The following is a 24,831-nucleotide window of genomic DNA, read 5'->3' as shown; positions in this document are numbered from 1 at the left end:
GCAACCACGCACACAAATGCCACCTCATTCTCAGTAGTAGTCCATCATCCTCAAGTGTTGATAGCAGCAGTTTTTATCTGTACAGGGCAGGTGATTCCTTCTAGTGTGGCTGTCTTTGACTCTCTGAGAGCTAAAATAAGGTGTGTGTTTTTCAGCTCAGCACCTGTGTTTCTTTAAAAAGAGATACCGGAAATTGAACATGATGATTTACATGTGTTCACAGATTGATTTCTCATTGAGCTGCTTCTCTTTGCGGACTTGCCTGACCATGAGGCAAGGTGAGGTGGTGCTCTCAGGGTGGCAGCCTCCAGTAGCTGGGTGGCATGCCACTTCACGCTTGCCGTGCACTTTTCACCATCATGATTGCCTGGGTAAGTAGCAGGTAGCCCATGGCAAGTGAGAAGCAGCAGTGCCATTCCTCCCATTCAGTGGGAAGGAGGGGGAGATATGCTCCTTGGAAGCTGGATCTGCCACCAGTTTCTCTGCCCCAGCAATATGGTAGCCAGCATGGTGCTTCACCAATGGCATGTGATGAGGAGGGTTCCTTCCCTCCCTCTCTCCCTCTTGTAGTGGATGGGGCCCCTCAACAATCATCTACTGAGAATCAGTTCTGAGATTCATACCAGACCAGGGAACCTGTTTATTAAGTCACTGATTCTGTGATGCATTGGCAGGCTCCATAGCAACTTGCAAGGGCACTCTGCAAAATGCTCAAAGCCCCAACACAATGGTGGTGGCTACAACAATATGCAGGAAAGCCCCTTTGCTGGCAGAAAGAATGACCTGTCCTCTGCTACTGTTACTGTTGCCTCACTCTGCTTTAAAATGATTAAATCCCTTTCTTCTCCACTGTTGAAAAGCACATAACACTTGGTTTCCAGACCCTTAATCATCTTGGTCACCCTCCTCTGCACACATTCCAGCTTTTCAATGTCCTTCTTAAATTGCGGCAGCCAGAATTGGACATAGCACTCCAGGTGTGGTCTGACCAAGGCAGAATAGAATTGTACTGTTTCTTCCTGTGATCAGGGCAATATACTTTTGTTAATGCAGTCCAGTTTTGTCCATCTGATTGTTCCAGTCTAAATGTACCGATTTATATTGGCCTCTATTGAAATTCATTTTGTAAGTTATGGCCCAGTTTCCCAGTCCGTCAAGGTCATTTTGAATCCTGATTGCATCTTTTGAGGTATTTTCTATCCCTCCCAGATTGGTGTAATCTGCCAATTCCATGAGCATCCCCCTCAATTCCTTGTTCCATGCTTACTTCATCCAGATCAAGTATTTATATATCTATTATAGGACATGACATATCAAAAGACCAGAAGAATCTTTATGTATGTAACCACAGCCGCTAGGATGCTTCATGCGCAGAGATGGAAGGAAGATACCATCCCAAACAAGTGGCTTACAGAATTAATGGAGTACTCAAAAATGGCAAAATTTATGGGAATAATAAGAAATCAAGAAGGAAGACTCTTGAGTAAAGTTATGTAGATGATTTAAAGAAGTATTGTAAACAATTAAATACATTAGCAAGATTGGTATAAAACCAAACAGTTGAAAGGTGATTTTTGGAGAAAGTAGATAGAATCATGATGATGATGATGATGATGATGATGTTAAGAGGGATGTGCAGTATAATTACTAGAGAAGTAGTGGGAGGGGAGAGTCAAAATGAGGGATAAAAATGTAATGGAAGATTATTTTTGTTAAATTGAGACCTGAAAAATTTTTTAAAGGGTATTTATATATCTAAGATACACTGGGGGCATATAAAATAATCCAGCTGCATTCTAAACACATTGTGGCCTGTCATCAATCAGACAGTTGAAATCCTATTTACCTACCTTTCTGTTATTTATTTAAAAGTATATTATTTATTTGTAATTTACAAATAAAGAACCAATCACACATTTGACAATGGAAGAAACAAACACACAATGCCAATTCCCCAGTTGCAGACTAATGCAACAACCTACACAATTATATGCAGGATGACAAATATTTGTGGGAAATTATATCACTTATTTTGTTAAACCATGTGCCATAGTGCCTAGAATGATGCACGAGGACATAGGAGATCAGAGTTTCATTCCCCACTCAACCATGAAGCTTGTGCTACTCTCACTCTCTGCCTGAACTATCCCAAAGGGTAGTTGCGATGATAAGATGGGGAGGGGGAGATGTATGTAAACTACCTTGAGCTCCTTGGATAACTATAATAAGAATATCTGAAGAAATAAATTAAGAAATAAGACAAAAAAATCTCACACACTTTCACTCAATAAATTGTACTGCCTAACATATTGTTATCACATCTGACATTAGAGCAACTGCATTCTGCCAACAGTGCAGGGTCGTTTATCTTCCTTTGGGACATTTTGTGGACACTGGGGGGAGGGAATAATTTGCATAATAAAGAAGAAATTTTGCGCATGAAGCCCATGTCTAACCACTTAGGTTTCCTGACAGATGCAGACAAGTGACTTAAGCTAGCTTATGTACACCAAGCACCTCATATTTCAAAGAAAGAACACTGGATTCTAACTCCTATTTATTTCTCCATGTTAAGTGCTCCTTGCTGTTCAGCTCAGGCCTCAGTAAAATTATATAACATTTAGGGGCAAATATACAACCCAATAATCCAGCACTAGAGGCTAAGATGGAGAAGATCTCCACAGCCACCATGTATTTTCCCTTTGTGCTCAGGTAAGTTGGCACAAAAGAGACCCACACACTGCAAAACACCAACATGCTGAAAGTGATGAACTTGGCTTCATTAAAAGTACTGGGCAAAGACCTAGCAAGAAAAGCCACAACAAAGCTGACAAGAGCCAGAAATCCCAGGTACCCAAGGACAGAATAAAACATAGGGACAGACCCTTCATTACATTCAACCACAATTTCTTTAGCCAAAGTGCCCATGTCCAAATGGGGGAATGGAGGAGAAGTAACGAGCCACACAGTACAAAGAGCTCCTTGAATGATGGTGCAGGAGAAAACAATAGAAGCTGCCAGTCTTTTCCCCACCCAGTTCTTCATCCTGGATCCTGGTTTTGTGGCCATGAATGCCAAAATCACTGTGATGGTTTTTGCTAACACACATGAAACAGCCAAGGTGAAGACGATGCCAAAAGCTGTTTGCCTTAGGAGGCAGGTCACTGTCTGAGGTCTTCCAAAGAACAGCAAAGAACAGAGGAAGCAAAGCAAGAGGGCGATGAGCAGAGTAAACGTGAGGCCACGATTGTTGGCTTTGACAATGGGAGTTTTCTGGTATTTAATGAATATTTTTAACACCAAAACTGTGGTCACAGAAAATGAAAATGCCATGAAAGCTAAAGTGATACTCAAATTTTCATCGTAAGACAGAAATTGTAACATCTTGGGAAGACATCCATCTTGGTTTTCATTTGGATACTGATCTTCTGGACAGTTCATACAATTGTCCATTTCTAGGAAGGAAAGCCATGTTGACACCTCAGTCAATGAATTTAGCACATAGGCAACAATCTGAACATAATCCTGGAAAACACATGCTGGCCATAAGTTTATTGAATAGAGACTGTGAGAAAGACAACATGTGTGATGCTTCTTTCTGCATTCTGTGCCCCAAATAAATAGGGTTATGAAATAATCCATGGATTAGTGTTTTTTTATAATGTGTTGTGTTAGGTCTATAAAATGCCCATCTTTAAATAAATTGTCAGGAAACTCCCCTCCCCACGACAGGTAGCATCCCGGGAGAGCCTGCAGTACAGGGAACCACCCCCTTTGTTCACCAGTTCGTCATCCCCCTCCTCAGCAGGAAACGACCATTCCTCCAGTGGGGAGGGGGAGTTAGAGGCAGGAAGTCGGCGCAGGGGCTGTGAAGAGATCGCAGAGCCTGAGCACCAAGGGGGAAGCTGGGAACAGGGACAGTTTCCCACGCCCCGAGTTCGCAGACAGGAAAGACATAAAAGGGGGAGGCGGGGGTTTAGGATCCCGCGCCTCTTTTGCTGGACAAAGAACCAGAAGGGTTAATTCCGGGACTCTGCAGAGGGATGAGATGGACGTTTGAACTTTTGCTCCACTGTAAATATCTGCACAATAAAGAACTTAGTTTATAGAAGTTCTGCGCTTGGCTGATTCCTCATGAGCAACCACTGAGCGTCCTTACATATATGTTTATACATTGTGAGTTTGTCATTTAAATCAATGCAAAGCTAAATGAGCCATTGGAAGTCAGGAGGATATCATTTGAAAAATTGGCAAATACTTGCCTTTTGGATTAGAAATCTTCCCTTCTGGACATGGTTCACAATCATAGCAGCAAAATGGCTCCCCCTCCTTCTTTTTTCTAATAGAACCTGGCTGGCACATGTTATTACACATGGAAAAAGGCAGCACCTATTTATAAATGAGAGGAAGTGAAAGGCTAGTACATTGCAGGGGTTAGCAGCAGATTTATACTACGTGAATTACCAAGCAAAGAGGGTCATATGGAGAAAAAGTACCCCTGGACGGTTAAGTCCAGTCAAAGGCAACTATGGGGTTGGAGCGCTCAATTTGCTTTCAGGCCGAGGGATGTGGTGTTTGTCAACAGACAGCTTTCCAGGTCATGTGGCCAGCATGGCTAAACCACTTCTGGCACAACGGAACACCGTGACGGAAACCAGAGCACACAGAAACGCCGTTTACCTTCCTGCCACAGTGGTACCTCTTTATCTACTTGCACTGGCGTGCTTTCAAACTACTAGGTTGACAGGAGCTGGGACACAGCAACGGGAGCTCACCCTGTTGCGGGGATTCAAACCACCAACCTTCTGATCGGCAAGCCCAAGAGGCTCAGTAGTTTAGACCACAGCACCACCCACTCACAGGAAGTAAAAGGATAGTACATATTAGGGGTTAGCATCATATTCATACTGTGTGAATTGGAAGACAAAGAGGGTCATTTGGATACAGCTCTCACATGCCCAGACTGAAGGTGTATGGAGTTGGATTATAACTCCAGATTTCCTGCGTCACTCTTTGAACTGAGGTGCTGAAGAAGTATGCCATTTTTAAGACATTGCCTTCACAAATGCTTGAATTTTGAGAGGGTGTTGAGTTGAGCATCTCTAAAACAGATTGAGTTTCATCACTGTGCTACAGACACAAGATAAATCTTGTAACTGGTACACACCACTATTATATGCTGATCTCAATGAATCAATGACAAGGAAAGTAATGACATGAGAAAAAGCAGGAAAGCATATCTTGCATGCAAAGTAAGTTCATCCTTTCTGGGTCAAGAGAAGTGGTCCTACAATACTCATTGCACAAACTGCTAAAGACCAAATTTTATGCTATGAATGGAAATCTTAAACTACATTTTCAAAGGTTTATTTTAAGAGAAAATGTGCTTAAATATATACATCTAAATGTGTTTATGGAGCTTCATACTACTGCAGATTAATGTGTAAACCAGGCAGAACAAACAAACATTAGTGCTATGGCCGAGATATAGTTTTTCCCTCTGCACCCATCCCTGTGGGGATGTATAAATGTATAAATTAAGGATTCATTCTGGAATATGAATCAGTGATGTTTCATAAACTTAAATCAAAAGTCAGGTCCTACCTGATTAAACACGTTGTGCCATATGATGATCTCCTCATTAACGGTGAACTCTCTGCTTACCCATGGATCTATCCTCCCTACTTTCACCCTCAGGAAGGATCTATTTGGGAAAGTAAGCCAGTTCATAATATCAAATCCACTGTCTAATTCACCTTTCTCATCCAAAGACACCTGGTCCCCAGCACTGTTGTTAAAAGAGATTCTCCTCAAGAAAGGATGGAGCTATAATCAAAAAGGTAAAAACAGCTTTAAAAAATTATAGAATGGGAAACAATAAAAAGGTTGTGTTCTTCATCCAACTTTCCTTATTATCCATTGAATATAAACTATTGATATAATCAAGAATGAATGAAACAAAAATTGAAGAGGTAAAACCAGGTTAAAAAACAATATCGTAAAAGCGATATCGTAAAAGCCTATTTTTGTAAGGTCACAAATTTAAGCCGCACTTTAACTTTTCATGGTCAGAATTAGGAAAAAGAAGTGAGGCTTATATTCAGGCCAATACCGTATTTTGAGCATGATGAATACCCATATCCCACCTTTATATCTTTCAAGCTGCATCAGGCAACTTAACCATATAAACACATTTATTAAAATTGATAGTACATGCCAATGTGAAGATTCAGTTCAGACCCTGACTCAGTGCTTTGCAGTATAGCCTGATTCAGCTTGAACTGATATGGAAGGTTCCTGATTTGACTCAGGAGATGAGAGATGTCAACTTCATTTCCCCTTCCTCCATGTACTACTGGTGAATCAAAGAAACAGCTATAACTTCTTTCTTTTCTCTACAAAAGTAGATATATATATATATATATTTAAGGAAAGGTAGTCCTTCCAGAGTTGACAGAGCCACTACAAGCAAATAAGACCTAGGGTTTTCATGCTAGACAACTCTAAAATGTTATTATTTGACCTAAAAGTAACTGACTTGTATTTTGACATTATTATAGTATGTAACTTGATTTTCTAATGAAAAATCCAACTGCTCATTTTATTTATATTTTGATTTTTAAAAGCCAACATTTTTAAACCTCTATTTTATATTTTATGCAAATGGTTTAGAGATTATTTTTTTTATAATCAAGCAGTAAACAAATTGTATTCATTAAAAAAAAAAACACTAGCTCTCGAGATGCAAATAATGGATTGCCAGCATCAAGGTTTGTGTCTGCATCAGATCCAACTGGCAGCATCTATACAGAAGGACATACATAATTTTTAGTGAAGAGGAAGGTTCACTAAGGATTTGGAACTGGGAAACATTTCACTACGAACAGCATTCTTAACTGCTTGGGAGAAAGCAGAATGCATGAATTCACTATAAAAATACACTGACAAGGAGAACTGAGAAGTTAAAGCCGGATCTACAGAGTTGTGGTGTCACACAATGCTCAAACGTAATAATGTTGCACATCTTTTCATGACTCTCAAGAGCAGATGCTTTGGTTAATGAGTTATTATTACCTGCCACGGTTGTGTATTTGAAAGCATCCCCACTCCTCTGTGCTTCAGATTCAACGTGTGCATTGCAAGTAAAGCATGAGCTAAGACATAGACAGCATTGTATATACTGTAGCTTTGGGAAATCATGCTCATTTCAAAAACTGCTCCAGGAAGACCCTCCAGTTTTTCCCACGATGTGCAACCATCACTACTCTCCTCAGACACATGGGAATCTGAAAGTAAGCACACAAAAGCTTGCTGCCAGAAGACCCCGATAAAACTGTCTCCATTTGGTGAATAAGGATTCAAAGACTGAAGGAATGTTGGAAATTTGTCTATTGGATTGCTGTGAACAGCAAAGGACAAGGCTCCCTGAAAGACTTCTATACTCCAGCTTCTGTGAAACTGTAGTGCTGGGAAGTCCCAGTCAGCTGTCAAGATCCACACTCTTCCTAGAGATGCCCCTGCCATATTTACTGTCCGTATGTGATACAGCAAAGACATCATATGAAGTACAGGTGCAGTTGCTGCATATACAATAACTGCTTTTGCTTGGGGGTTGTTAACAAGGTGGGCCATGTTCCCTGTACTTTGGTCGTCATCAAGTAATTTGGAAAAGTCTGTCTGGGATGGCATTGTTTCTGTGAAAGCCAAACAGATGCCTTTCTGGGAAAGCTTTGGTACCAAGGTCTGCACAAAATTCTCTCCTTCATCATTGCCTGATGTGATAATCCCAACCCATGTCCACTGGAAATGCAGAAGTAATTGAATGGTCCCATGGTACTGATTCTCCTCATTGGGAACCACGCGGTACATGAAAGGGAACTGGGTTTTAATATTCTGAGGTCCAAATAAGTAGTAGGAGAGCTATAAAAAAGATGAAAAAGTATTGCTGAAACCAGATCAGAAGTTAATTGTGTGTTCAGAGAGGATATAGTTGAGAAATATTTATTTTGTCCTATTTGCATCCATTTCTCTCCTTGCTTCTAACCTACATTTCCCACCTATTTTTATTTGAACATATCTTCAATTGAGGCCATTCTGAATCCTATACCATGGATCCTGGATTCATCTTACTCTAGTTTTCCCCTGAACTGCTTTGAGGTTTGTTTGTTTGTTTGTTTGTTCACTTTTTACAATTAACTGGTATATAAATTTTATGAAATAAATAAAATAAAATAAAAAATAAGCCATGCAGAGAAGAAAAAAAATTAAAAGTTATCATGAAACCATACACTACCTTAAAATGCCTGGTGGAATAAACAAAAGTATTTGTCATGGGCCTGAAATTCAGCAAGCTATAATTGGTAATCCTAATTCCCCTCTGTTCAATCTTTACATGAAATAGTTATATAGATAGGAACTTAAACATGTAGCAAGGATGCAACTCACATTTTGGTCATTTATATGGATTATTGATAGAATTATTGTTCCATAAATTACTGTTATCTTCATAAATCTGCAACTCTGGCTTATACTTAGGGGTGATAGACCCAATGAAATTAATTCTCCTAGCTTAGTCATGTTAGCTACTTTCAATGGAGCTACTCTGAATGAAACTTAACTGAATGTAACACTAAATGATTCTTACATTTAAGTTACTGCTAAGTTTGCATATGTACATATCTATCTGTTTAGCTTTAAATAAATCTTTCTAATTTATTTTATTTTTTGTTTAATTTCGGTCCCTTTCAGTTTACAACAAGAGCACTGGCAAAAGTTCAAGGGAGCTAAATGTCAATAACCTATTTTCAGCTTGTGCTTTATACTTAAAGGTAAAGGGACCCCTGATCATCAGGTCCAGTCGTGTCCGACTCTGGGGTTGCGGCGCTCATCTCGCTCTATAGGCCGAGGGAGCCGGCGTTTGTCTGCAGACAGCTTCTGGGTCATGTGGCCAGCATGACAAAGCCGCTTCTGGCAAACCAGAGCAGCGCACGGAAAGGCCATTTACCTTCCCGCTGGAGCGGTCCCTGTTTATCTACTTGCACTTTGACGTGCTTTGGAACTGCTAGGTGGGCAGGAGCTGGGACCGAGCAACGGGAGCTCACCCCGTGGCAGGGATTCGAACCACCAACCTTCTGATCAGCAAGCCCTAGACTCTGTGGTTTAACCCACAACGCCACCTGGGTCCCTGTGCTTTATACTTAGCATTAGGCAAAATATGCCAAAATAACTACACTACTTTCATTTTGTTTTGCAAAACCCTGTGTGCCTCACATACGTACCTGAGGAATCTTGTAGATGCTTAAGATGGTAGCCATGTAAAGGGAGGTTTCTGAGCCAAGACCCCCAATGACACCTATTATATTATTTGGTGTATCACACCTGTAGTTGGGGACCACCCTTTTCACTTTGAAGAGAAGGTTCAAGGTAGACTGATAAGTCATCTTTTCATTGAAGTAGCTGTCATAGATATGGAATCCCAGTGTGACATTTGGTAAAATCCTGGGATTCTCATTAATCTCCTTCACTGCAAACACCAAGGCCAGGACTTGCTGGTAGTATTTTGTCACAGCACTGTAATGAAAACATAGGCCACAATCCCATTCACATCAATCTCCTAGAACTCAGGAACTGTATTCCAAGCCCAAATTGTTTTTACACAGACTTCTCCCTCCTGCCCTCCCATACATAGAGTCATACATCTTTTTTTAAAGAAAAAAACCTGGGCTAGCAACAGAAACAAAAACAATACACAACAGACTGGTACAATAAAAATAAAAGGCTAAGTGTATTTTTAAACATAGAATAAAATAAAACATAAAACATTACTGTCACGGGTGGGACGACACTTAAAGAGGAATAATATCATATATTGTTGTCAAGTGCGTGGCCAATCCCACTCACCAATTTTTTTTTTCCCAGGTAGGAAGTTTCTTGAATTAAAACACAACCAAGGAATATTCATAGCAAAGCATGCTAAAATAGACAGGGCAAAATGTGCAGCAGGACAGCACCTCGGGTGAAAACCCAAAAGTCCTGTCATGAACAAGGAAATTGTTAAGACTTTTATACATTTCTATAACAAGCAAATAATAAACCAAATTATGTCAAAATCACATATTGCCTTTGTTATATAACTGTTTAACCTTTGCTGTATGTCTGCCTCAGCCAATTTTAACCATGCACATAGCACAAGGTTCATAGTTGTATATGGGTCAAGCAGACAGGACAAGTCAACAACCTTTGGTCAGTACAGTAAACAGAAGCTGGCCACCTTCAGTATATTAAACAAAAAAAATATTTTTAAGTATCTAGATTAAACAGAACAACTTCCCATCACTTTCTCTCAGGTTTTTGCTGCTTTCTCTGTGACCACGTGTAAGCTATTTTCACTAGGCCTGGGGTCCCAAAGTTTTGGGGTGAAAAGGCATTTCCTTCACATTAATGAATCAACTAAATTCATTAATTTGCAGAGGGAGGTGAGAAACAAGGTTCTTCCTTGTGGACATATTTAATAAAATCAAACCAAACATCTGCAATTGTGGTGTAGTGGTTAAGAGCGGTAGACTTGTAATCTGGTGAACCAGGTTCGCGTCTCCGCTCCTCCACATGCAGCTGCTGGGTGACCTTGGGCTAGTCACACTTCTTTGAAGTCTCTCAGCCCCACTCATCTCACAGAGTGTGTGTTGTGGGGGAGGAAGGGAAAGAAGAATGTTAGCCGCTTTGAGACTCCTTTGGGTAGTGATAAAGTGGGATATCAAATCCAAACTCTTTTTCTTCATTTTTACACTGTCCCGTAGAAATGCATAGTTGGTCAGCTATTCTAATAAAGCAAGTTCCCAAACTTTGGAACAAGCATTTAATTTTTGGTATCATACCTAAAAAGTACAACTTTAGAATCAATGTATACACAGCTTCAAAAATATGAAGAATTCAAACAAAAACTGGTGGATATATTAATTATTTTTTAGTATTGTCATGCATAGGTTCCCTAATGAAAGGAAGGATATTTTTTTAACTGGAACAGGAAAAGACAGAGTTTGCCACCATTTATAAGTTTCATAACTTGTATTTCTGGAGCTCTATCCACAATAAATAGGGCATAGTTGTCATCCTTTTGTGAAGACAGAATTGATTTTAGCTCATATTTAATACTGAGAATGTACATAAGATAGTGAAAGGAAATTTGAAAGCAAGACTTGTGGAAAATACCAGAAATTTAAAGAACTAGCAGTAATTGTGTATGGTTTCATAAATTCTTAAAATATACCAGGAACTAAAAACACAAAAGGAGAAAAGTATATATGACATGAGACAGAGGATAACTGACCATAAGTTCAGACAGATATTGTGAAAGCTATAGAGAAATATGAAGCAGCAGGAAATTGGTAAATTGTAGATGTGGAAAAGAATTGCTTTTACTCAGTAGGTTTAATCTGAGTATAACCAAATTTGGATATGCCTGAGTTCTTTTATTATTGACCTAAGGGATTATTATAGCCTGCCCATAAGCATTTTTATGAGAAACAAGAAATTCCTTACAGGACATCTTCAATAAACATTAAATTGGGGTGTTGCTTGAAGGATATGGTGTCAAAAAAGGAGAAGAACTGAGAAGAAATACTGCCAATGATGAGGTCACCTTGCTGGTTATACTTATGTGGGATCCAGAGGGGATCTCCCATGTTGCAAGTAAAGGGAAGAGCCTTGCAGTCGGTTATGGGAAGAAACACCAACCATACGATCAGTAGGCATAGCAACAAAATCAGCATTGCAATCAGTAAAGTGAATCCTTTCCTTCTGTTTCAAAACCTACTGCATCCTAATCCATTTGTATACAATGCCTCTACCCCCAATTTAGAGCAAGCAGTCATAGCATCACTAGATCCTGCTGTTTACTGGTGATATTCTATGGCCTTTAAAGCTCCCAATAGTATGACTTGTCCAGCCTGCAGTGTAAAAAAATGCAGGCATAGTTTACACATTTTTTCCACCATGATTGCTTTTAATGAAAGTGGTCACTGAAAATACATGCCATTTTGGCAAGGGAGAGGATTGCCATAATTTTAGATAATTACAGGGTTCACAGTTGTCCCCAAGACATCCAGATCATAGCGTTTGGAACAGCTTGAGAAAACATATTCATTAGCTGTAATTTCATCACTTATTTTATTGAGTCAGGTTTGGCATTTGGATGTAGTGTGACATTGACAAAGAAAATATATCCAGAAGCATTATGTTTGGGGATGAATTCTTGTAACTTGAATCCATTTCTTCAAGTCCTACTCTACAGAGCTGGAGAGTACAAGTTTGCGCCATCTTCCATTTGACAGTCCTTAAGATATTTGAAGATGGGTATCATATCTTCTCTCAGTCTCCTCTTCTCCAGGCTAAACATACCCAAGTGTCAACTATTCCACATAAGGCTTGGCATTCAGACCCCAAATTATATTGGCCTCCTTTCTCTGCATATGTTTCAGCTTCTCATTATCTTATGAAATGGTGGTGTTCAGAACTGGACACACTACTCCATGTGAAGCTTGACCGATGCAGAATACAGTAGTGCTTTTAATTACATTGATCTGAACACTATATTTCTGTTGATGCTGCCTAGAATTGCTTAGCTTTTTTGCTGCTGTTCTACACTGTTGATTAATGTTAATTATTTATTTAAAAATGCATTTTAAACAAAAAACAAAACACACATATGACAATGAAAGTAACAACCACACAATGCCAACTTCATAGTATGCAGACTAATGCAACAGCCTACACAAATGCATGTAGGCTGACAAATATTGATGCATGCACACGAAAGCTCATACCAAGAACAAACCTAGGTGGTCTCTAAGGTGCTACTGGAAGTATTTATTTAAATTTTTTATTTTGTTTCGACTATGGCAGACCATCACGGCTACCTACCTGTAACTGGAAATATTGACGGGAAATTATACAAATTAGTTTGTTAATTCTGTGTGCCATAGTGCTTAGAGTGAGGCACTAGGACATGGGAGATCAGTTTCAGTCCCTACTCAGTGATGAAACTTATGTGGAGACCTTGGCCTCCTCACACTCTCTCTGTCTAAAATATCTCACCGAGTTGTTGTGAGGCTAAAATGGAGGCAGGGAGAAGAGTACACTTTGAACTCCTTGAAGAAATATGAAGAAATGTAATAAGAAATAAGTGGGAAAAACTACAAAATTTCACATTCTTTCTCCCTATAAATTATACTGCCTTGCATATTGTTCTCATATCTGACACGGGAGCAAAACCATTTTTTTCAGCAGTGCTATTATATACTCTCTGCCATTGGGACCATTAACATCCTTTCGGCGATTTGGTAAAAATTGAAACAACCGATCTTCTGCATGAAATCCATGTCCATCCACTTAGACGTCCTGACAAATTAAGATATATAACTTTGGCTACCTTATTTCCATCAAGCAGCTCATATTAAAAAGAAAAGTGCACTAGACAATATTATCCAAGATTCTAACTCCTACTTATTTCTCCTTGTTAAGTGTTCCTTGTTGTTCAGTTCAGGCCTCAGTAAAATTATATAGCATTTAGGAGCAAAGATACAGCCCAATAATCCAGCACTAGAGGCTAAGATGGAGAAGATCTCCACAGCCACCATGTATTTTCCCTTTGTGCTCAGGTAAGTTGGCACAAAAGAGACCCACACACTGCAAAACACCAACATGCTGAAAGTGATGAACTTGGCTTCATTAAAAGTACTGGGCAAAGACCTAGCAAGAAAAGCCACAGCAAAGCTGACAAGAGCCAGAAATCCCAGGTACCCGAGGACAGAATAAAACATAGGGACAGACCCTTCATTACATTCAACCACAATTTCTTTAGCCAAAGTGTCCATGTCCAAATGGGGAAATGGAGGAGCAGTAAGGAGCCACACAGTACAAATTGCTCCTTGAATGACGGTGCAGGAGAAAACAATAGAAGCTGCCAGTCTTTTCCCCACCCAGTTCCTCATCCTGGATCCTGGTTTTGTGGCCATGAATGCCAAAATCACTGTGATGGTTTTTGCTAACACAGAAGAAACAGCCACGGTGAAGACGATGCCAAAAGCTGTTTGCCTTAGGAGGCAGGTGAATGTCTGAGGCCTTCCAAAGAACAGCAAAGAACAGAGGAAGCAAAGCAGGAGGGCGATGAGCAGAGTAAACGTGAGGCCACGATTGTTGGCTTTGACAATGGGAGTTTCCTTGTATTTAATGAATATTTTTAGCATCAAAGCTGTGGTCACAGAAAATATAAATGTCATAAAAACGAAAGTGATACTCAATATTTCATCGTAAGACAGGAAGTTTAAACTCTTTGGTAGACATCCATCTTGGTCTCCATTTGGATACTCATCTTCTGGGCATTTTATACAATTGTCTATTTCAGGAAAGGGATAAAAAAGATATAACAACACCCCAGTCAAGGAAACAGGTACAAAATGGCCTCTCTGGACACTCAGTAATCCTGGCAAAGCAACACTCAGACTTACCTAGCTCATTACAATGTGAGTTTATAAGCCTCTAAGATTCCTTCCCTTATGAAAATAAAATCCCTCCCTTAGGAATTTTCTAGTCTAGATATAAGTGCTACAAGAGATGAGAATAAGAAAAGAATGCTCCAATTTAGTAGTTCTCAGTCTTTATGAATAGGAGGACTCCTTTTTAACCAGATTTTTTTTCCATGTACCCCTGTTTGCCTCACAGCCAGAGTTGATTTTAGAACAGCATATAAGCATTTGGCCTGATCCAGCATCAGAGCCTTTTCTTCTTGAAATGAAATGGAGCTTCATTTTGTATCAACAGATGTAGAAGACGTTGCCACTGAGGGCTACCAGTTCACACCCACCCACAGGTAAAACTTTCAAGCTTTGAAAATTTCACGTGTGGAAATTGTCCATATCCTGCCCCGCTCTTATTTGTCAAGCAACCATCAAATGCAGAGGTACTCTGCTGGAGGGGGAATCTGCCAATGCTTGCTGAAGTTTCCCCTGCCTGGGCAATGATGGAGACACCACAGAGTGGGAATTAAAAATGCTGATCACAGTTTTGTATCAGTAGAGAGTGCAAGAGAGTGACAGTGGACATAACTGAGTACGAAGGGAACTGACACTAGCATGCCTGTCCCCAGGCTTGTTGCTTAGAAAGGCACTTCTTGGGTATTTGCCTGGACAGGCTTCTGAGTGAACCTCTTGGATGTTTGCCTAGATAGCCTTCTGAGTGAGCCTTCAGGAGGAGCACTCTTGTGCTCCTCCTGCGACTGGGAACCCTCCACCTCCTCCCCAGAATCAGTGGGCATGGTCAGTGGAAGCTCTTGGGTGACTCACAAGTTGGCTTCTCAGCTACCACAATACAGAATGAGCAGCTGTGGGTGCCCTTTAGTGACTCAGTACTGGAGGAGGCCTCCTGCTTACTCTCAGGAGTTATGGGATGCAAATTCAAGTTGAAGCACAGTTAGTCCACCCCAGCCCAGGCAGAAAGCCAGAGGAGGCTGCCTGGCTCTTTGGCAAATGGGCCACGTGAAAGCCACCATAAATAGTTCTGGATATATGAACAGACACTGGATGCTAGATTCAGGCAAGGGGTCCACTGCTCACAGCATGGGAACCACTGCTACAATATGGTAGACACCTACCTTTTTTATTAGAAATCCTCCCTTCTGGACATGGGTCACAATCATAGCAACAGAATGGCTCCCCTTCCTTCTTTTTGCTAACATAGCCTGGACGACACTTGTCATTACACACTGAAGAGGGGGCCTTCTGTCCATAAACAGAAAGGAGGAAAACATACTTAGTACATGCTTATCTCAATGAATGATTCACATAGAAAACAATTCCACCAGAGAGATAATTTTGTGTGCAGTACATGTTGACACTTTCTGAGAGCTACAGTATAAGAATTACTCCAAAAATTGACTTTTGTTAGAAATGCTTTTTACCTTAGTTCTGTACAACTAGTTGAAAGCCAGACTGATTTTGGGGACAGTACATCTGTATGATGGGTGGCAATTTGTTTTGATACTTTATACAGTTCTGTTAGTGAACAGCTTCATTTTCTGGTGTTACAGTACATTTTGGGTAGAGCAGAAGGAGTGATTTGTTATAGCAGTTTGGTGACTGTGAGGAGTGATTGGGTGGATGGAGTGTTTATGGATGTACAAGATGCATGAACCTGGAAGTTGACTTTGAACTCAATAAAAGACATAGCCTATCAATTCATTTATGGTCTCTATTTCACATAAGTCCCCTTGCAATACCTTCTTTCTTTGATGCATCTCTGGGTCTCTTTGTGGAACAATAATGGAATGCATACTGCTAGTGAAATACATAGTAGTTTTGTCTCACTGAATTTATTCTTTCATTTCATGAAAAAGAAACATTCAGCAAAATGAGGGTTTTAAAAAAACAAGGGGGTTGTTTTCTTTTTTGCTTGCACTATATTTGCTTATGCTCAGATAATCAATTTTTTAAAAAAAAATGGATGTATGAAAGTACAATGAGATGTGTGATAACTGGATTAGTAGTGAATATTGTACTCAACATTAATATTTTGTACTTAGAACTAAAATTCTGACTCTACCTGGTTAAACATGCTATGCCATGTGATCATCTCATCATGAACGGTCAGCCCTTTGCCTGCCCATGGATCCAGGCTTCCTACTTTCACCCTTGAGAAAGATCTATTTGGGAAAGTTACCCAGTTTATAATATCAAATCCACTTTCTAATTCACCTTTCTCATCCAATGACACTTGGTCCCCAGCACTGTTGTTGAAAGAGATTCTCCGCAAGAAAGGATGGAGCTACAATCAAAGAGGTAAAAGCAGCTTTTAAAAGTTATAGAATGGGAAACAATATAAATATTTTGTTCTGCATTCAACTTTCTTTATTATCCATAGAATATAGAATATTGATAACCTGTCTCACCAAGACCTACGAGGCAACTGATCTGTAAAATAATGATGATTTAAGACATAATTAAACAGTAAAAATCATTCATAAAAAGAAATCAATACAGAAACAGAAGCAGCAATAAAAAAAGACTTATCAATGACTATAACTAATTTGCAGTTTTCCTAAATTACATGTATCAGCAACAGGGCCACATCAAAAAGGACTTCACCAAGACAACTTAGAAGGTCCTACTCTGTTTATGCTCCCATTGCATTTCAGATTGGGAGAGGATATGGAGCTGGTAGATGATCTGAATTAATAGGTAGTAGGTGGTCACTCAGATAATCTTGGCCCAAACAATACAAGCCGCTAAATGAACTGGGTCCTACATCTGGTTACCAAAGCCATGGTCTAAGGGCCCATGATGCAGCTACACTGCTGAAGTTAATCAGGCCTGGGTTTAGTTGGGGTGTAAACCTATGTAATGAAAGTTTACATTTTTTCCATGAGGGAAGAAAGGCAAGATAAAAATGTACTGTATAAATAAATAAATTTGAGTGCTCAGTATATGTGTGTAACTCTAATCACTCATTTCTTCCACATTCAAATCTGTTGTCAATTTGAGACACTGCATTTTTTAAAGAACATGTGCTATTCCAGCATTGAGGATGAAGATATATTCCTTTGTTTCCCTTCCTTCCTTCCTTCCTTCCTTCCTTCCTTCCTTCCTTCCTTCCTTCCTCCTTCCCTCCCTCCCTCCCTCCCTCCCTCCCTTCTTCTTCTTCTTCTTCTTCTTCTTCTTCTTCTTCTTCTTTTTCTTCTTCTTAAGTTACTAGCAGAAAGGAGATTTCTCACTTCTCTAATATTTCAGAACAAATATTTATTTGCTCATTTTCAAATTACTAAGTCTCTCTTGCCAGTTTTCACTCACCTGGATCTGGTACAGACTTAATGCTTGATGTTGGCAATCCATAAATTCCAGAGGCAAGTATTTAATTGTGCTTTCCCTCCCTCCTGTTCCTGCATTATTTATAGAACACAAAAGTCTCCTTCCCTTCATTGCCTTTAGTCAGGACTTACTATCCCAACTGCCCGAGAAGGGGAATGTATCCAATGCTATATGTATTTCATGAAAAAAGAAACTGAGAAATTTCACTTGCAATATTATGGGTTGTATCCAATGTTTATTCAACACAGAGTAGATCCATGGAAATTAATAGGACTAACTTAAGCCCACTTATTTCAATGGATCTTTTCTGAGTTGAACTTAGTTGGGTACAACCCTATAGGCCATGTTGTCAGTTGTCAGATTAGTTGAACATAATAGCATTCTGCATTTTCTAATCATATCTGTAGTTGCCTTGGCAATGAGTTAGTACCTGCCACGGCTGCACATTTGGAAGTATTGCCACAGCTCTGTGCTTGGGGTTCAATGAGTACATGGCATGCAAAGCATGTGCTATGACATAGGCAGCATTGTATACACTGTAGCTTTGGGGGGTCATGCTCATTTCAAAAAATGGTGTAGCAAGGCTCTCCAACTTTTCCTTCCCAGTGCAGGCACCATTGTTCTCTCCAGCCACAGGGGAATCTAAAAATACACAGTGAAATGCTTGTTCCCAGAAGTCTCTTACGAAATTGTCCCCACCGCATGAGTCTGGTTTAAAGATGTGAAGGAAATTGTGAAATTCCCAGACCTCAGTAGAGTGCACTGCAAAGGACAAAGCTCCCTGGAAGAGTGTTATATCCCAATCACTTTGATACTGTAATGCTGGGAAGTCCCATGCCGCGGTCATAATCCACACTCTGCCTAGAGATGCCCCAGCCATATCTTCGCTTTCTACTTGGTACAGCAAGAATATTAAACCCACCATAGACAATGTTTCTGCATATACAATAACTGCCTTTGCTTTTCTGTCTTTGTCAAGGCTGGTCTTCTCCCATGCCTCTTTGTAGCCATCAAGTAATTCAGAGACATCTGTCAATGGTGGCATTCTGTCTATGAAAGCCAAGCAGATGCCATTATGGGAAAGCTTTGGCATCAAGGTCTGCACAAAATCCTCTCCTTTATCATCAGCCAGTGTGACAATCCCAGCCCACGTCCACTGGAAATGCAAAAGTAGTTGGACAATTCCAGTGTACTGATTTTCTTCATTGGGGACCACTCGGTATATGAAAGGGTATTTGATTTTAGTATCCAGAGAAGAACCAAATAAATAATAAGAGACCTGAGAAACAGTATACACAGATAAAAGTATATTAGTGATTGTGTGCTTTCAGATACAGTGTGGACATATTTTAACTCTATTTTTTCTGCTGTTAACCTCAGAATGAAGGCTCAAGAGGCATAACTGGTGAAAGAAGATAATTCATTAACTTGAGGGTGTGCAGCAGTACCATAAACTGTCAAAGAAACAACATGTGAAACTTATGGGGAAAGAGAGAGAAATATTCTCTTTCACCCACTCTAGGAAAGAGTGTCCTGGCTTGGTGTTCATCATAATTAAATTGAGTGATATAGGCCTGTGATTGCCAGTGAGTGTGTGGTAGATAATTTGTGCATGCCATTCCTGCTATCTGCCATTCTGCTGGGTGAACACTTAAGGACTCAAGAGCATCATACCAAACCAACCACCTCCCCCATGCTGGCAGCTAGAGAAATGTTGATTAAAATTGCCTTGCCCAGGAGTAGCTCAGTATGCTTACCTAGGTCGGGGGTCAGCAACCTGCGGCTCCGGAGCCGCATGCGGCTCTTTTACACGGCTGCTGCGGCTCCGGGGCTCCGGGGCGGATACGCCTGCCCACTTCTCCAGCTGGCAGCGACCGCCCTCCAGCTGGCCGGCGGCCCGCCCTCCGGAGGCTGAGGGCGCTGCTCAGGGGCGTACCCAGGATCACCTGGCCTTGAACAGCGGGGCAGCGGGGCAGCGGGGCTCGGAGGCGGTGGGGACGCAGTAGAGGTGGCGCAGCTCAGCCGAGGGCTCTGGCGGGGAGCGCGCCTGAGGCGCGCACGCTCCTTCGGGAAGAGATGGAGCTGGGCAAGCGGGAGGGGGAACTTTGAAGACCCCGCCTCTGCCTCCGAAGCAGGCGCCCATGGGAGAGGCCGCCCCCCGAGCCTGCCTGGCGGGACCAACCCTGCCCAGCTCCGGGAGTCTTCCTAGCATGGGAGGCGGCCTTGGGGCGGACAGGGGAGCTCCGGGGTCGGCGGGTATGTGGGACCCCGCGGCATCCAGAGGCAGCTGGGAGGCGGGACGGGATGGGGGCAGGAAGGGGGCCTTCAGACGCGTCCCTGCACGGGCACTGGAGGCCAGGACTCCTCGGCTGGGTCGTGGGACCGCGGGGGAGGGCTGGCCGCGGTTCCTCTCGGAAGGCTGCTGGCTGCTGCGTCGAGGCGACAACGAGGTAGGCAGCTGCGGGCTGGGCAGGGGCGGCAGGGTGGCGGGCGAGGGGGGAAGCCCTCTTTTTAAAAATGGTCGAGGAAGCGGCGCCTGTTTCCCTGCTGCTGCCTCCTTCGCTCCTGGTTCCGCTCGCAGCCTCAGACCGCGCTCTCGCGGGCGCGCGTCTCTCTCTGCCTCGGAGCAAGGCCGGGACATTTTGCAGTTTTTCCTCTGTCCTGAGTGTGTGTTAGGGGAGCCTTGACAAAGCACCTGTTGGCATGGAAGAGAGGAGTCCTAACTTGGATCTGTGTTCATGTGCAAAATCTATTCCCATTGTCATTAAGGGGGCAGGGAACTCCCCTAAAAAGGTTTGAACACTACGAGCTACTACAGCCACCTGTATGCAAGTCAGCACAAACATCACAGGCTTCTCTGGTGCAATTCTGTGCTTTATTTAGCAAGAGAGGAGGTTGGAAGAGGTGAACATAGCCTCTGGTCTGGAATATTAAGGGTAAAGACACTAAGATTATGTAAAAGCCAGCAGTCTTCAATAAGACATGGGACAAACATTTAACACAAGTGTGCAGTTGAGGACTCATTTTTTTTAAAAAAAACAACAAAAAATCAAATATTTGTATGCTGTTGCAACCCACCTTGGATCAGGTTGTGACCTGGTAGTGGTCCCCAGGGTGGATAAAATGAATGATTTTTTTTATAAAAAAAAATTGGATTTTTTTTTTTAATTTAAATCGGATTTTTTTTATTTAAATTGGATTTTTTTAAATTTAAATTGGATTTTTAAAAATAAAATGCAGTGTTATATTTGTTTTAAATGTTGCAATGGTTTTGCGGCTCCCAGTTTTTTTTCCCCCTTCGGAAACAGGTCCAAGTGGCTCTTTTGGTCTTAAAGGTTGCAGACCCCTGACCTAGGTTTACCTTGTAATACCAATTGTGAGATCAGAAGCCATTTAGCTAAAACACTCAGCTCCAAATATTCCAATTGCAAGGCAATGTGGAATTAGCCAAAAAGAAAGATGGGGGGGGAGCCTCAGAAGCCAAGTAAGGAGTACCCTTAAAAGTTAGTCAGTGACTGACTAATTCCACAGTACTCAGGGTGGGTGGGCAGCGTGTTGTGCTGAACACAGAGGTTTCTGGGATGGGTTCAGCCCTTACAAAGTTAAGTGCCAGCCCAACACTGATTGGCCGTAAAGCACTCCATGAATTCTCAATGTCACCCTCCATTTTGGAGGAAGTCCCTTGAGACTTTCTACTCCATTGGAAAGGGCAAATCCCCCCCCCCATTATATGGACAAGGGGCAGCATATCTGTAAAATTGCAGTGTCTTGCATGCATATCCTACCTGAGGAATCTTGTACGTATTTAAGAATGTGGCCATGTATTGAGAGACTTCAGAGTCAAGTCCGCCAATGGCAGCTATCAGATTCTTCTGTGTGTCACACTTATAGTTAGGGACAATCTCTTTCAGGCTAAAGAGAAGATTTAGGGTAGTCTGATAAGTCATCTTGGCATTGAAGTAGCTGTCATAGATGTGGAATCCCAATGAAACATTTGGTAAGATCCTGGGATTCTCATTGATCTCCTTCAGTGCAAATACCAAGGACAGTACATGCTGGTAGTTTTTTGTCACTACACTGCAATAAAAATATATACCACATTAAACCAATATTTTAGACCTCATGAATACATCTTTTTTTGGGGGGGGGGGTGTGACATCCTGTTCATCAGTATTGCCACATGCATCTTCCAAAGCAATATGCATATGACTTCAAACTACAAGTACCGGTAACTGAAACAAAAATAGATGGGATCACTTTAAGAGGATGGCTTTTTGATGTCTGTGAGCTCCTTCCCTTCTTATTAATTTAAGCAAACTTTTTGAATTTGAAAAGAGAGAGGGAGATGGGTTTATACTGTTCTTAAACATTTTATACCATTCATATTTCTGGAGCTGTGTTGATAATAAAGCAAGCGAGGGAGAATTTTGTATCCAAACAAACTTCAACTGATTCTGCATTCAACCAATATTGTTATTACTGCTGTTGAAATAATCTATGTATGGGTGGGTGTAATGCTCTCTCAAAATCAAGTTTAAACTACGAACTTTCGTTGCAATGATTGTTTCAATTTATTTTTCTTACTAAGAAAAAATTAACCAGAAAATTTACCATTAAGAGGAATCAAATAAAATCAAACTTTATTCACGTAGCCAACAGGCCATTGTGCATTAAGAGGAATATAAATTGAAAACATGTCTTAACAGTGTGGGTTCTAGGGATGAAGAAACTACAGTGATTGACAGGGGAAAGCAGAAAGATAGATAGATAGATGAGAGAGAGAGAGAGAGAGAGAGAGAGAGAGAGAGAGACAGACACAGATGAGAGAGAGAGAGAGAGAGATAGATAGATAGATAGATAGATAATAGAGAGATAGATGATAGAGAGATAGAGAGATAGATAGATAGATAGATGATAGATAGATAGATAGATAGATAGATAGATAGATACTTTATTGTCATTGTATATAGTACAACAAAATTGAATGCCATCCCACATTTACAGCCACATATACGCATTTATACATTTACAACCACACATACACATACATACCATCCATCACGACTCCCCAAAGATCATATCATTTGTTACAGCATTTAAAATAGCATTTAAAAGATGAGGAATGCATTACAAAAGATAGAGAATAACTGATGATAAAATTCAATGGATATTATGTAAACCTCAAATAACTGTTGGGCAGCAGAAATTGATAGACCTAACAAGCTGTGGCAGACTTTGACTCTCAAATTTCAGCAGCACAGTGTACAACGCTGAAATTCCTCTCACCTCCTGCTGCCTCCACTCATGTTCCATTCTACAGCACTATTTTGGTGCGCCCTGAAGTGCTGTGCCCAGTGTTTCTACACTCGTCATACCACCCTGAAAACACCACTGTGACAAGTGTATATGACTTCCCTAGATAACACCCTCTGCTTTTGCCACAAGACCTTATCTGCAGTTTTGCCTTCATGGGATGTGTCCTTGGACTCTGGGTGATGTATTTTTTTGCTTTATGAACATGAATGGATGTTTGTGGGGAGTGGGTGTGTAGAAACATCTTGACATTTGCACGACAGGAAGATAGCCTACTCTACAGAGCCAAGAATAATTTCTACTGTTCCACCCAATTTTAGCTCTGGCAAAATCCATGTAATCAGTTCCCTTTGGCCCTACCCATCACTGGAATATAGCCCCTGAGAAGATATTTCATAAGGGAACATAGCACCTGCTCTGATAATTTCCCCCCACCCCATATCAATGAGATTATTATAAACTGTATGTTAGTATTTTATGAGAGACAGGAAGTTCCTTACACAGGATCCCCAAAAAGCATTGTATTGGGGTGTTGATCAAATTTTATGGTGTCAAAAAATGTGAAAAACTGTGAAGAAATACCACCAATGATAATGTCACCTGGATGATAATACTCATGTGGGATCTGGAAGGGATCACTCCTCCTGCAAATAATTGGGTGTGTCCTGCACTCAGTCAGAGGGTGAAACACCAAGCGCAAAATTAGGAGCCACAGCAACAAAAACAGCATTGCAAACATAACCGAGAATCCTTTTTTCCCCCTTGAGCAAAATCCTAGTACTGTATCAGTTGTCTCCTGACTCTTTTTAGTCAACAATGATACTTTCTGGCCTGTAAAACTTTCAGCTGCCTTTCATGTTCCCAGTCTGTCCTCAAGAGCTCTGAAAGGCACAAGCATATTTTATATGTATTTTCATCTTAATTCTGCAAGTAGTCATTGAAAATCCTTGTTGCTTTGGGCAAGAAAGCAGATAACCATAATTTGATATAAATGCATGGTTCACAGCTGCATCCCTAAGGCATTCTGCTCATGGGCAGCAGAATAGCTGAAGCAAACTTGTTTACAGATGGCATCTCATATCTTTTTCCCTATTGAATCAAGAACAGGAAAAATCATCCAGAATAGACAAGATTTGGAATGAAGCCATAGAGCAGTGATAAGGAACCTGTGGCCCTCACATATGTTATGGAACCCCAAACTCTATCAACCCCAGCCACAGGGCCAGCCAAACTATGAAACAAGGGGAGGCAACTTCCTCAGGCATCAGGATCCATAGGTAGAACAGATCCCATACACTACTATCCCTAGTACTTCAAGACTACTCACTATGGGCCTTACCAAAGCAAACAGTCTAATTTGTAAATGTCTAAAAGATATCAAGCATCAGAACAACCTGGCCACTATAAGGAAATTCTGCTCATGGTATGATCAATTTCCATCTTCCCATTTTGATTCTCTGTCTCCATACCTGCACAAACTAATTATCCCAAAATACAGACGTGCTTTCACACTCGCAAGACTGAACGTTTTGCCATCTGCTGCACTTGAGGGCCGATTCCATAAGATCCCGCTTGAGAAACACCTTTGCTCCTGTGGAGACGGTAGTACCGAAACAGTGGCACACGTCCTCCTGTCTTGCACTCTCTACAAAGACCTGAGGAA

The 24,831-nt window shown here is 41.1% G+C and overlaps 2 protein-coding genes across 2 annotated transcripts; both read right to left on the bottom strand.

Annotated features, from left to right (window-relative positions):
• Positions 1 to 2,553: 2,553 nt before the first annotated feature.
• LOC117057661 (vomeronasal type-2 receptor 26-like) lies at positions 2,554 to 11,681 on the bottom strand. Its single transcript, XM_033168500.1, has 5 exons — positions 11,539 to 11,681; positions 9,279 to 9,570; positions 7,075 to 7,920; positions 5,605 to 5,826; positions 2,554 to 3,525 (listed from the first exon to the last, which is right to left on the bottom strand). Exons 1-5 carry the CDS (start codon positions 11,679 to 11,681, stop codon positions 2,554 to 2,556), a joined length of 2,475 nt encoding a protein of 824 aa, XP_033024391.1.
• Positions 11,682 to 13,496: 1,815 nt separating this feature from the next.
• Positions 13,497 to 23,161, bottom strand: LOC117057660 (vomeronasal type-2 receptor 26-like). Its single transcript, XM_033168499.1, has 6 exons — positions 23,142 to 23,161; positions 21,641 to 21,932; positions 18,286 to 19,134; positions 16,711 to 16,815; positions 15,650 to 15,773; positions 13,497 to 14,401 (listed from the first exon to the last, which is right to left on the bottom strand). The coding sequence occupies exons 1-6, from the start codon at positions 23,159 to 23,161 to the stop codon at positions 13,497 to 13,499; spliced, it is 2,295 nt and encodes a 764-aa protein (XP_033024390.1).
• Positions 23,162 to 24,831: the final 1,670 nt, after the last annotated feature.

Source organism: Lacerta agilis, chromosome 14 (assembly GCF_009819535.1).
Source record: "Lacerta agilis isolate rLacAgi1 chromosome 14, rLacAgi1.pri, whole genome shotgun sequence".
Taxonomy (NCBI): domain Eukaryota; kingdom Metazoa; phylum Chordata; class Lepidosauria; order Squamata; family Lacertidae; genus Lacerta; species Lacerta agilis.
Note: the sequence above shows the minus strand (reverse complement) of the source record. Positions and strands in the feature narration are given on the sequence as shown.

Bases quoted from the DNA above. Each gene is read 5' to 3' on its own strand.
- LOC117057660 (XM_033168499.1), bottom strand. From the start codon at position 23,161: ATGAGTGGAGGCAGCAGGAG. The intron at 16,816-18,285 runs GTACTAACTCAT...CTTTGATTGTAG, and splicing joins CAAATGTGCAGCCGTGGCAG to CTCCATCCTTTCTTGCGGAG. The intron at 15,774-16,710 runs GTAACTTTCCCA...GTTTATGGACAG, and splicing joins GATTTGATATTATAAACTGG to AAGGCCCCCTCTTCAGTGTG.
- LOC117057661 (XM_033168500.1), bottom strand. From the start codon at position 11,681: ATGGGAGATCCCCTCTGGATCCCACATAAGTATAACCAGCAAGGTGAC. The intron at 7,921-9,278 runs GTACGTATGTGA...TCTTTTTTATAG, and splicing joins GCATCTACAAGATTCCTCAG to CTCTCCTACTACTTATTTGG. The intron at 3,526-5,604 runs GTAGGACCTGAC...TGTGTTTTCCAG, and splicing joins GGCACAACGTGTTTAATCAG to GATTATGTTCAGATTGTTGC.